Source organism: Emys orbicularis, chromosome 2 (assembly GCF_028017835.1).
Source record: "Emys orbicularis isolate rEmyOrb1 chromosome 2, rEmyOrb1.hap1, whole genome shotgun sequence".
NCBI classification, from domain to species: domain Eukaryota; kingdom Metazoa; phylum Chordata; order Testudines; family Emydidae; genus Emys; species Emys orbicularis.
Genome location: NC_088684.1, coordinates 576,336 through 589,699, shown reverse-complemented (window position 1 = coordinate 589,699; position 13,364 = coordinate 576,336). Strand labels below are relative to the sequence as shown.

Below are 13,364 nucleotides of genomic sequence, written 5' to 3'. Positions count from 1 at the left end.
GCACTGCCTCTGTCCCGAGCGCCGACTCTGCAGCTCCCATTGGCCGGGAACTGCGGCCAATGGGAGTTGCGGTGGTAGTGCCTGTGGGCAGGGGCAGTGCGCGGACAGCCCCTGCCCCCGCCTAAGAGCTGCTGCCAGAGGGATGTGCTGGTTGCTTTTGGAAGCTGTCCGAGGTAAGCGCCACACCCCTTCCAGACCCCTGCCCCAGCTCAGAGCCCGCACCCAAACGCCCTCCCTGAGCCTGCACCCCACCCCATCCTGCACCCAAATTCCCTGCCAGAGCCCGCACCCCATCCTGTACCTTAACCCTGCCCCAGCCTGGTGAAAATGAGGGAGGGAGGGGGGACAGTGAGCAACAGAGGGAGGGGGGATGGAGTGGGCGGGGCCTCGGGGAAGGGGACAGGGCAAGGCTGAGCGGTGGGGGTGGTGGGAGTCCTCAAAAATTTTTAAAACAAAACGGGGGTACTTGGGTTGCTAAAGTTTGAGAACGGCTGATGTAGACAATCCCTGATCTGCTAACTCTTCATGCTTTTCACTATTTATGTGGTTTGTTATGTTTGATTAAAGCAAAATGGCTTTTTACTGCCATCTCTCCCAGAAATGTCCAGAGAATCACTACGTCTCTTAAATGCTCGTCCTTAGGGGGACTCATATCAGCTTATCTCCATAATGAAGGTCCTTTAACTCTCTGCCAGCCATAGTGTTTGCAAACTATTCTTCTCCACTTATATTCCCCAAAGTTTTTGGAAATGAGGCACTGAAGATACTCAGATATGCCCCTTGGTCACTCAGTTCTGTCCTCCATTGTCTGTTACCAGAGAAGACTTCATTACAAAATCCCTCTTCTGTTTGCGTTACCTTCTGGCAGCATTTTCTGCAATGACTGTTCTAGCAGCTTCTATGTAGGTTTGCCTCTTGGAGAGGTTAGATCAGTGGTCCCCAACCTTTTTCGTCTGGCGCCACGGTGGACCAACAAGCGTCGCTGCTGAAATGCCGCCGAGAAGCAGCAGCATCCAGAGGCGTCGCCGCCGAAATGCCGCCGAAAATTGGCGGCATTTCGGCGGTGACGCCTCTGGATGCTGCTGCTTCTCGGCGGCATTTCGGCGGCTGCTCGTCCGCCGGCCAGTATGCAGGCGCACTTAGACACCCTGGCGGGCGCCATGGCACCTGCGGGCACTGCATTGGGGACCCCTGGGTTAGATCCTTGCACTTCAGCCTCTCCTGCCTGGATTGCCAAATTGGCATCCCCAGACCAGGGATGGCTTAAAACACGAGCATTTTACTAAATTTAGAATTAACAGAATAAAAAGCCCAAACACTTCCATAGTTCTTGCACAAGGCCCACTGTGGCTGAGTCTTTCTGGAGCATACCATGTTCTGTTGCAACTATGCTCTGTTCCCCAGAGCTGTGATCCCTTTTGACCTCTTCAGCACAGCTCCAGTCCTTAAAGGGACAAGCTGCAGAAAAATGTAACCCTGGCATTCCCTTATGAGTTACCCAAGTTCACGGCAATACTAGTAAAAGCTGATTGGACTGATGACAGCAATGAAACTTACTTGGGCATGATACCATCGTCCCTCAGAAAATTACAGCTAGTACAGAACGAAGCAGTGGTCCTTCTCCACAGCATGGGCTACCACAAGTATATTTTGATCAGAAAGGTTGCTGAGTGTCGGGAAAGGCACCTGTAATAAAGAGCCCCATTCCAAAGCTGGTGAAAGAGCCACTTTTGACTAATGTGGTGACAAGATGCTGTTGTCAATCAAAACAGTAACACAGGGTTATGAAAATTGCAGAAAACGTTTAAACTTTCCACCATAATTCATCCAGTCTACACAAAGAATGGATTCGCCTATCTATGTAACTCCTCTAAGTATTGTAGTTCCCTGGAAAAAGAAGGCTGAATGAAGGAAATGTCAGATACTAGCACATTTTTAGTCAAACCGCCCTTGTAAAATAGTGATCGCAAACCTCAAATTATTGACCAAGTGAAGTGAAGCCTTACAGTCAAATCTCTGCTTTTCTCTGTCTATACATACAGAACGCAATAACTTCTGAAAACTGCAGCTGACCAACTGCAAAATTTTGGGGACTGTTTTAGGTATCTCAGTGGGCACAGTTCTGTTTATTTTGATGAAAAATGGAAATGCTGGATTTCCACAAACATCAGGCCCAGAAGCTTTGGCACCCTTTGCTGCTGCCTACACATTGCACAGGCAGCATCTTACTCAAGGATTGTGCACTTCATTGCTTATGTAGGCTGAGCTGTAATCCCCCAGCCAGGTGCTATTTGCACTTGAAAAGTTGGATAACAAACAGCTCTGCCTAAATGAGAAACCAAATGTGTGACCCTCTAGTATTTCCCCCCACAAACTGCTGTAGAAAAATCAAGCAGTGCACAAACTACAAGCCATTTAAAAATGAGACTAACCCAAAAAGCAGAATTTTTGTCAACCATTTTCACCCCTGTCAAAATGAAAATTCAGTTACTACACCGTCACCATAATATTGCCGTGCTACATTAGGGCCACAGGTAGAATTTGTTGTGTAAAATTGGGGTCATTTGATCACTGAGTTCCCAATATATTGCATGTGTGCCAACATCACAAGCAGTGAGCTTTTAATTTTCAAAATGCTCTAAAATCCATGTATTTAGCAAGATTATATTAAATATTGATATTCCACAGCAAGGGGCGGAGCTGGGGAAGCTTCAGGAAAGGGGAAAGCCCATGGAGATGAATGGATCTGTTCGCAGTGAGTCAGTACATAGAGGGAAATCAGAACATTTTCATCACTAACCAAATTCAGCCTAAGCAAGTACGCCAAAGTCAAATCCACCAGAGTCAGGATGGGTGGCAGCCCCTAGTCTAGGTTGAGAAGTTGTGACCATTGTTTAGTCAAATGTGTCTTCAAATGGTTCAGATGTTAAACCTCCTGTCACAGTTCAGGGAAACTGCACCTGTATTTCCCCTCAGTGGTTCAGCGGTGGCATCCACTCTCAGGCTTCAGGTCCCCAGCTGTTACCTTTTTGAGTGGAGACCCGGGTCTCTTTCCCTTTTGAGCGGGGTATTTCCAGGCTGTCCAGTTCCCTGCCTTCACTATGTTATTCCCAGCAAAGACAGTCTGCCCGTTTTCTCTCCAGGGACGATAACCGGTGTAATTGCTACAGTTATAACATACCACACAGCACTTCCTATGTGAGCCTACTTTATTATTATGGTAAAAAAGCATTACAGAAAAAACATGTTCAGAATAATAAAGGAACCTGCCTACTTGCATGGTAGTAAGTTTACCAGAGTCCACCCCACCCTAACATGGATTCTGACAGGAACAGTTCTTCAGACCTTCCACCCAAGGGGTGATTCCTTGTGGTTACAAGTTCTTCATAGCTTCAGCTCAGAACAAGCACACAGTCTTATGGGGCCTCAGTAGGCCAAGCCTTTCCAACCCTTTGGTAAGGGATTGGGGCCCTCTGTGGACTAGAAATCCTGTCGGTTTGCTGGATCAGGAAGAAGACCGTGAGCCAGTTTAAAACCAGGTTATTTATCCAAAAATCCTTTCTTTGTCTGTCAGTCCCTGGAAATCCAGTTTGAACTAGTATATGTGTACCTGGGGGGGAAGAGGAGGAGTATATTCAAATGTTGATAATGGAGGAAGTACTTTAGCATCCCCCTCACTACTAGAAAAGTTGCCACATACTAACTGCAATTTTAATACAATGTACCCCACAGTTATTAACTTTAATTCAATGTTTACTTAATTCAGTAAAGCTTATTTTAGTTCCATAATCTTTGTTCGGGATATTGCAGGATATTGTCAGCCTGTCACAAATTCAGTATGGAGGAGTTCTGTAATGTGAAAGCTGTAGCAGCAAGATAAAGTTTAGACAGTGGGTTCAAGTTGTACCAATGGGTACAGCAAAGGCTGCAGACAACCTTCTATTGATCCATTAACATTTCTGTTTCAGGGTCTTGCTTTCAGTTTCCTTGGTTACAGCAAAGTGCACTTGGGAGGAGCGGTCCTGAGGGACAACACAGGGCTGTGTGAAATGCGTCAGATTCCTCAGTGCTTGTGGCATGCAGTAGAAGTATGATTGCCTCCTGTACAGAGACTCACAGTTACTTGCTGCAGAGTAACAGCTAACTGTTTTCTGTTTGCTGCTGTAGAAGGGAGAGATTGGGGGGTGGGACATAATTATCTGACTCTTTCTATCCTCTTTGTCAGTTGATGCATCTTTGATGTCTCTTGTTTCAGTGCGTCTTTCCTGACGTGCAGACCTTTGCTGGCGGTTATGGAATGCTCTCAGAGACTGTCATGTTTGCTGCAGTTAATTAGGAGGACTCTTCAAAAATGTTTACGGCAATTATTTTTTATAACCTTGGTTTCTTATTCAACTTCGAAGGGCCAAGACACACACTCTCCTCTGAGAAGGCTTCTTAGTTGTTTAAGCAGAGTTCTCAGGAAGATGCTGCTTTCTCTCTTTGAGTTTAATTGATACATCCTGCTATTCTAAAAGTGACTTTTCTGGTTACAAATGATTTATGCTTTAAGCTAGGAAATACTCTAGTGAAAGGTTGCTTGGGATGTGTTGCTTTCTGACATACTGAACTGGTGCTGCTGGCTTATCATGGAGAGAGTTCATCTGTTTAGTTTCTTACTCTGGAGGATGCAGAGAGCAGAGGCCTGCAAAAGTTAAGGTGGTTCCTTCTTGACTGTGAAAGAGTTAAAAAGGTGCCTTTGTAGAGCTTCTGGTGTAGAATAAATCCTGTGTGGCATGTTTCCTTCTGAACATTCAAATATATGGTATAGAGTTTTCTGTCTGCAAGCATAAATTCCCATCTTTGACAATGTTGCCCCAGTCTCATAAGAACGGCCATACTGAATCAGACCAATCTAGTCCAGTATCCTGTCTCTGACAGTGGCCAGTACCAAATGCTTCAGAGGTAATGAACTGAACAGTGCAATTTTGAGAGATTCATCCTTTGTTGTCCAGTCCCGTTTCTGGCAATTGGAGGTGTAGGGCAGGGGTGGGCAAACTATGGCCCACGAGCTGTTTTCAGCTGGCCTGCGAGCCGCACCATGCGGCTCGGTCCCGCTCTGGCTGGGGCGCTGGGCCAGGAGCCACATCCCGCGGTTCGGCCCCATTCCGGCCGGGGCGCTGGGTCGGGGGCCGCATCACGCAGCTCCCAGAAGCCGCAGCATGGCCCCGCTCCAGCCCCTATGCGCTCCAATGGGAGCTGCAGGAGCGGTGCCTGTGGATGGGGCAGCATGCTGTTTTTCCTTTATACAGCTTGGGCTTTTGATCTTGTCCCCATGTAACAGGTGATCAGCAGAGAATGACTTGCTCCTCAAGGCAGGAAGGGCTGAGTTTTTACATAACCAGAAGTGGGGATTTGCATTCATCTCCCCCTAGATCTTCCCCCAGATCTCTCATATGAGCAAGAATTTTTAATGAATCTGTAAACTCAGGGGTTGTACCGTATGACTGGAGAATTGCTAACATAGTTCCTATTTTTAAGAAAGGGGAAAAGGAGTGATCCGGGTAACTACAGGCCTGTTAGTTTGACATCTGTAGTATTCAAGATCTTGGAAAAAATTTTGAAGGAGAAAGTAGTTAAGGACATTGAGGTCAATGGTAATTGGGACAAAATACAACATGGTTTTACAAAAGGTAGATCGTGCCAAACCAACCTGATCTCCTTCTTTGAGAAGGTAACAGATTTTTTTAGACAAAGGAAACACAGTGGATCTAATTTACCTCAATTTCAGTAAGGCATTTGATACGGTTCCACATGGGGAATTATTAGTTAAATTGGAAAAGATGGGGATCAATATGAAAATTGAAAGGTGGATAAGGAACTGGTTAAAGGGGAGGAGACTACAGCGGGTCATACTGAAAGGTGAACTGTCAGGCTGGAGGAAGGTTACTAGTGGAGTTCCTCAGGGATCGGTTTTGGGACCAATCTTATTTAAACTTTTTATTACTGACCTTGGCACAAAAAGTGGGAATGTGCTAATAAAGTTTGCGGATGACACAAAGCTGGGAGGTATTGCCAATACAGAGAAGGACCGGGATATCATACTGGAAGATCTGGATGACCTTGTAAACTGGAATAATAGTAATAGGATGAAATTTAATAGTGAAAAGTGCAATGTCATGCATTTTTAGGGATTAATAACAAGAATTTTTGTTGTAAGCTGGGGACACATCAGTTGGAAGTAACAGAGGAGGAGAAGGACCTCGGAGTATTGGTTGATCACAGGATGACTATGTTGCCGGCACAGAGGCCCGAGGACAGCAACAGCGGGGTTCGTTGCCCGGTGTGCTTCGCGTCAATAAACATACCGGGGTGGAGAAACAAACAAAGTTTATTTGAGATCTCAAAGTGGTGCAAGGAGACAGGCAAGTCTCAAATCAAGCACACTAGCAAAAACAGTTTCTCTCTTCTTATACTTTTTACAACTAAGCCCCCCCTCTCTCCCCCTCTACCACCCCTCCCCCATCACCCCCCCTCTACTCCCTCTCCCCTCTCTACCGAAGGCATGTTTATACATTTAAGCCGTTAAATCATTCTAGGGCTATAAATCTAGCTTGTTAGTAACATTCCTCTAAACAGTTATTTGGTTCTGTTTACCCTTAGTTTATTACCTCTTCAGCCAGAAACATGCAAACCTCATCATTATCGCTTGGTACCTGCTATGAGCAAGGTTTTTTGCTCATTGGTAATGAGCTATTTTGGTAACTGGCTATTTACACATTCCAATTTCTGCCCTTGGCTTTTGAGGTCGATTAGAGTTAAACATGGAAGGACAGAGTTTAAACATGGAAGAACTTTGGTTCGTATATATAGACCTAATGACGTCAACAACTATGAGCCGCCAATGTGATATGGCCATGAAAAAAGCTAATGCGGTCTTGGGATGCATCAGGCGAGGTATTTCCAGTAGAGATCAGGAGGTGTTGGTACCGTTATGCAAGGCACTGGTGAGACCTCATCTGGAATACTGTGTGCAGTTCTGGTCTCCCATGTTTAAGAAGGATGAATTCAAACTGGAACAGGTACAGAGAAGGGCTACTAGGATGATCCGAGGAATGGAAAACCTGTCTTATGAAAGGAGACTCAAAGAGCTTGGCTTGTTTAGCCTAACCAAAAGAAGGCTGAGGGGAGATATGATTGCCCTCTATAAATATATCCGAGGAATAAATACCAGGGAGGGAGAGGAATTATTTAAGCTTAGTACCAATGTGGACACAAGAACAAATGGATATAAACTGGACATTAGGAAGTTTAGACTTGAAATTAGACGAAGGTTTCTAACCATTAGAGGAGTGAAGTTCTGGAACAGCCTTCCAAGGGGAGCAGTGGGGGCAAAAGACATATCTGGCTTCAAGACTAAGCTTGATAAGTTTATGGAGGGGATGGTATGATGGGATAGCCTAATTTTGGCAATTAATTGATCTTTGATTATTAGCAGGTAAATATGCCCAATGGCCTGTGATGGGATGTTAGATGGAGTGGGATCTGAGTTACTACAGAGAATTCTTTCCTGGGTGTCTGGTTGGTGAGTCTTGCCCACATGCTCAGGGTTTAGCTGATCGCCATATTTGGGGTTGGGAAGGAATTTTCCTCCAGGGCAGAGGCCCTGGAGGTTTTTCGCCTTCCTCTGCAGCATGGGGCACGGGTCACTTGCTGGAGGATTCTCTGCACCTTGAGGTCTTTAAACCACGATTTGAGGACTTCAGTGGCTCAGACATAGGTCAGGGGTTTGATACAGGAGTGGGTGGGTGAGATTCTGTGGCCTGCGTTGTGCAGGAGGTCAGACTAGACGATCATAATGGTCCCTTCTGATCTTAAAGTCTGAGTCACATCTCCCTCTTTGAGAGGTTACATACAGTCCCAGCCCACAATAATACATAAACCATTCTTTTAATACAATGGACCACAAAGATATTTAATCTTAATTTGATAAGGTCTCCCAAGGATATTTCAGGAAATTGCCCCATCTGTCACAAAGACCAGCCCTGAGTCACTGCCATTGTATCCATTCCCTTGGGTATGTTTGTCACAGTTGGTACCGTACTGCCAGCAGCCTCCAAACCTGAAGTGTTTCTCGAATTCTTCTGTCAGGGTCAGAGTGGAAGAGGTAGTTGCTGTCTGTTCTTTTCACCCCCACCCCAGTTTGCCTTCTGCAAGCTTGATTCTTGAAGCACTCCCAGCTAATACTTGTGTGGTCTCCCTGAACCCCATTCTGTGCATAGTGGCACAGTGTGTTAACCAGGAAGCAGTCAGGACAATAGCCAGGGCCTTACTGCCAGTGGGAGATGCAATGTATGTGTGGGGTTGTAGTCTTCCATTGTGCGATGCAATTCAGCTACTCATCCCGTACAGTATTTACATCCGCCCTTTTCAGTTTGTTGGTAGCTGTCCAGATTGGAGGTTCTATCTACAAAAAGAGCTTTCATATTATCATACTCTTCAGGATGATCCCATTTTGCGTGGCAGCAAATATAAATAAATACCAATATTGAGCAGTGTCTGGTAAGAACCTGTGGTATATAGAGGTCAACAGAAGCCCAGGTAAAGCACATGGAGGCCGCTGAATCCCCTCTCCCAAACCAACAAGATCACTAGCAGGTTCCTCTGGGCAGCCATGTCTGCGTACCATAATAGGAGTAATTAACCCATTAGTGACACAGGACAGGGAATTCTGTGGAAAGCAAAGGGTCTGAAACATCAAGAGGCAATGGAAAATCCAAGTCTGTTGGGGATGGGATGGAATTTAATGTGTGTAATATATACCATAGAGGTGATAGTGCACCCTGTTGTGATGGCATCTAGAACAGCATGTGCCGTTTAGGAAACTACAAAAGATATAAAAATTTCCTGGTTCCTTTTGTTATGTGGTCACACAATGGAATTAATAGGCAGCCGGTTTAAAAGAAACGTAAGGAAGTACTGCTTCACACAACACACACTCAACTGTGCAACTTGTTGCCAGGGGATGTTGTGAAAGTGGAAAGTTATAACTGGGTTCAAAAAAGAATTAGGTAAGTTCATGGAGGATAGGTCCATCACTGGCTATTAACCAAAGTGGTCAGGGAAGTAGCCCCCTGCCCTGGCGTTCCTAAATCTCTGACTGCCAGAAGCTGGGCCTGTACAACAGGGGATGGATCACTTGATAAGTTGCCCTGTTCTGTTCATTCCCTCTGAAGCATCTCGCACCGGCCACTGTTGGACGACAGGATACTGGGCTAGATGGACCATTGCTCTGAGCCAGTATGGCCATTTTTTATGTTCTCAATATGACTTTGGGGATGGGGAGCAGGGGTGCTAGCCTTGGAGATGACAGTGTGAGTTCAGAAAAGGAATTGTTCCCCCTCTCAAAAATAAGTTAGGATTAGAGGCATGAGAAAAATTGTAGGCTGCGTATCTGGAATGCTTAGCAGAGTGCCTGGGTGATGGGAGAGACTCCTCAAGGGAGGTGGCTCGGCTCTTTGAGAAAAAGGTTACATGTTAGTAGGTCTGAGCCCTAAGGGGGCTTTTCTGACTTTGTGATTTCTGAACCTGAATGCTCTGGACTGCTGGAGCGGAGCTGGCTGTGTGTGTCTGTGAAAGGAAACTGGCCATTTTAACACCGGCAGACTTCATGGTGGTTTTTCTGTTCCAGGGCACTGAGTCCATAAAGTTGGAAAATGGACAAAGCACAGCAGCTAAGCTGGGGCTTCCTCCTCTCACCCCGGAACAGCAGGAAGCTCTTCAGAAGGTGAGTGGCCCTCGTGTGGCCTTTCTTTAGCTCTTCCTGATTGCTAGTGTCAGACTTGCTGCCACAGAGGGGAGAACACCAGGTGGGGAACCCGCCTGCCAGGAATACATAGGGGATACTGACTGCGCTGTCCCTGCACCTGAGCTCTTAGAATCATGCCCAAGAAATGTTTTTTCTTAGTTGTGAGTTCCTAGTAGCTGCATGGGAACATTATGGGATATATTTGTTTAAAAAAACAACCTTGCTGAGATCAAAATAGATAACAGCTTGATCTTAAACTTGTTAAGAGGTTTCTCTGATCCCAATGATGATGAGATGCTGCTGCCCCAAAGTCCCTGTCAGGTGCAGCCTGGACTCAACAATTAATAGATTCCCGAAATGCTCCAGCTGAATCCTCTGCAGGATTCATGCTAGAACACACTGCAAAATCTCTCTACCTTCCCTGTGCTCTCTGGCAACTAATTACTTGCCCCTTTGTAATAAGGGGACCTTTAATATACTGCAAAGATTATTTCATCCCTTTGGAGCCAAGCTATTTTAATTGTAGAACAAGTCCATCCCAACTCTGATCTCTGGTTCTGGATTCTATGTGTGCAGCTGGTGAGGACATTACTGCTGACTTCTGGCTTCCGCTCCTAGTGGGAACGGGTGATGTCTGAAGTGCTGAGAGGAGAGCAGAGCAGAGTTGGGAATGGAGGGGAAGGTGGGAGCTGTGGGCTAGGTGTCTCCCAGATTCTGGTGAGGCAGGTATGCCATTGTTCTCTGTAGGCTTGGTGTGAATGTTCCCATAATGCTGAAGCTGCTTGTGTGTCTGTGTTTGGCTCGCAGTGTGAAACGGCTTCGTTTCCTCTGGCTACTCCATAGCTGACAGATGTAAATCCCATTGTCCGTTTCCAGGTTTCCGAAGCACCCGCCTCAAATCCACGGTTTAGAGCCTGCCGTTCCCCGGCACCTCCCAAACACGTACAGCAATGGAAAGCAGGTGCCTTTGAGTGGGGTTGGCTGAATCTGTCCGTCCTGTCACCTGGGCATGGCACATCCATGGGTATTAGTGACCCTTTGATTAGGAGCCTCCATCTCAGCATCATTGGATGTGCAAGGCTCAGTGTTTTCCAGAGTGGTAGAAGGCTGGGTAAAGGAAAAAGAGTTCAGCCTTGTACCCACAGGTCAGGGGACTGATGGAGGGAGCTGGAGTATATAGAAGGACCCACAGCTCCTGCTTACCAAGATAGTGTAGGCCTACTCTGACAAGGAAGGGAAGGGATTTGCTCAGTGCAGAGTCTGGGCATGGGGAATAGGAGCTGCCTCGCTCTTTGTAGAACCTTTTGTCCAGATGTTCTCTGAGTGGAAAGGACTTGAAGGAGACTATCTGTCCTGCCCTCAACTCAGCAGGTAAGGTGCAGTGGTGGGAGCTGAGGGGCAGAGGGAGGAAGAGGGAAATGCTGAGTGTGTAGTGCATGATGCTTTCCTAACATTGCGCCTGCTGCAGACTGAGTCCACCCAGTCCTTGCTCAAGCATTGTGCTGTATTTCAGGGTGAACAACTCCAAGATGCTGACCAAGATCATAGTAAGCTGTCGGCCCTTGACTAATGAAAAGTGCCTTAGTGCTTGGGGCCGGAGCACTGGAAAGCACCAGTGGCAGCCAGTTGTGGGGTTCTGGGGAATGTTGTATGAAGTTAAATGTCCTTCCCTGGCGCCTTGTGGAGTCCTGTGCCCTGTGATTATGGAGACTGTATTTCCTTCCAGGCAAAGAAGTATGCGATGGAGCAGAGTATCAAGAGTGTGCTGGTGAAGCAAACCATCGCCCACCAGCAACAGCAACTCACTAACCTGCAGGTGAGAGATCCCTTTGGGTTCATCCCCTTGCCTTTACTCTCCCCACAAGGTGGAGCCTTTTATGCACTTAGAACCAGAGTACAGCCCTGAGGTCTGCCTGGAGCCAGGTACTTGCACTTCTGTTTCCACAGTGAAATCGAAGTATGTTGTCTTCGGCCCTGTCAAGGAAATCCCTCTCCTGTCCTCATACATACGCTCACCCTCCCTGCCCCCCAAGAAAGCAAACTGCCCTGGGAAGAGAAGCTAATGCTTCCTCTTCTGTTGGCTGGCTAGACAATTTTTTCAGTTGCCAGAAAATCAAAGCATCTGCGGTGAGTTCCACTGTCAACCTGAAGCTAAGGTGGTGTCTGGGGTTACTGGGAGCAGTATCCTTTCACCATCCTTTCCCCCATGAAGAGATGGTGCCTGTCTCTCTGGCTTTGCTGGCAGTGTCCCCGCTACCATGGACTCTGTGGATTTTTCTCAGAACTCCAGCTGGTTATTCCTGCTAATGCAGGATTGTCCATGTCCTAGGAGACCCCTCTGCTGCTGTTTAAACCCCCCTTCCTTCTGAGATTCCTTATATACAGCTCGCTGCCTCCTGCTTGAGGTTAAGGAGCCCAGCATAATGATTTGGGGGGTTGTGTATGTTTAAAAAATGTTGAAGTGGGGATGTGCCAGCCGCATTAGGCAGCTCTGGCTTTTCAGGGCTGTGTATGTTTCTGGGCGGCTGCTCTAGATGAGGGGCTCCTTGTAATTGCTGGGGGTGAATCAACGACAGTGGTTACAGAGGTTACTATTGCCTTGAGTCCCCCCTGGGAGAAGACCCTGCTTCCTGAGGCAGTGGCAGCAGCACACCCCTACCCAGAGTTGGTGGGACTGGCATCTGCAGGGTCCCAGCGCTGGACAGTCCTTGGGACCGGGCAGTGAGGGGCAAGGAAGGAGAGGCCTCTCCCACAGGTTCCCTGTGCCGTCGCTCTCTGCTTGAGTTTTTACGAACAGCCGTAGTATGCTCAGCTCCAACAGACTGAACTCTGTCTTTACTGTCTTTCAGATGGCAGCAGTGACAATGGGCTTTGGAGATCCTCTCTCACCTTTACAATCGGTCAATAGACATATTCACTTCTTCTTGGGCACTTTGTCTTAGTCAGGGCCTAGAGTGGGGAAGTATTTAGTGGTAATACAATGCTCTTAACTAAACCCAGCACAACCCTCCCACATACCCACCTGCTATGGACAAGCACAACAAACTGAGACAAAGTGTAAACTCCCCAAAGGAAGACCTTGGGCTGGGTACAGTCTGCTGTGACACTGGCACCCTGGGCCCTGGAGTCAATTGCAAAGAGAGCTTTAGATTTCAAGCAGTTCTGAACACCTGTGAAATTGTGGGAGCCACCTTTCTAGGGATGCTACAGTTCTGAGGTCCTGACCTAAAAGTAACTGCCAAGGTAACTCACAAATGGGCAATTTGTTAAGAAACCAGCACACAGAACAGAGACCTGGTAGCTATGGTGCTGGGGAGCACTGGGGCATTATAGGCTTTCAGAGCATATCCTAGACCAAATGTGAGACTTCTGTTGCTATGTGCATACTTGTAGGCTAGGGGAATTTGGCACGTATTTCAAGTAAAGCAATGAGGGCTGGAGCAAAAAGAACAATAGTTATTCAAAGAAAAGCAGTGCAGTCCCATAGTGCTGGAAGTTTCTAATCTACCCCCACAGAGAGTCTGGTTTACCTGGGATCATCTGTCCCCACCCCTTCTAGACACATGGGGCACTGGCA

The 13,364-nt window shown here is 47.0% G+C and overlaps 1 protein-coding gene across 1 annotated transcript in view; it reads left to right on the top strand.

Annotated features, from left to right (window-relative positions):
* Positions 1 to 13,364, top strand: part of PUF60 (poly(U) binding splicing factor 60) — a 47,211-nt gene that overhangs the window by 22,018 nt on the left and 11,829 nt on the right. The window contains exons 2-4 of the mRNA XM_065398198.1: positions 9,671 to 9,766; positions 11,514 to 11,603; positions 12,637 to 12,687. Coding sequence (XP_065254270.1) covers positions 9,671 to 9,766; positions 11,514 to 11,603; positions 12,637 to 12,687 — 237 coding nt within the window. The remainder of the gene's footprint in view (positions 1 to 9,670; positions 9,767 to 11,513; positions 11,604 to 12,636; positions 12,688 to 13,364) is intronic.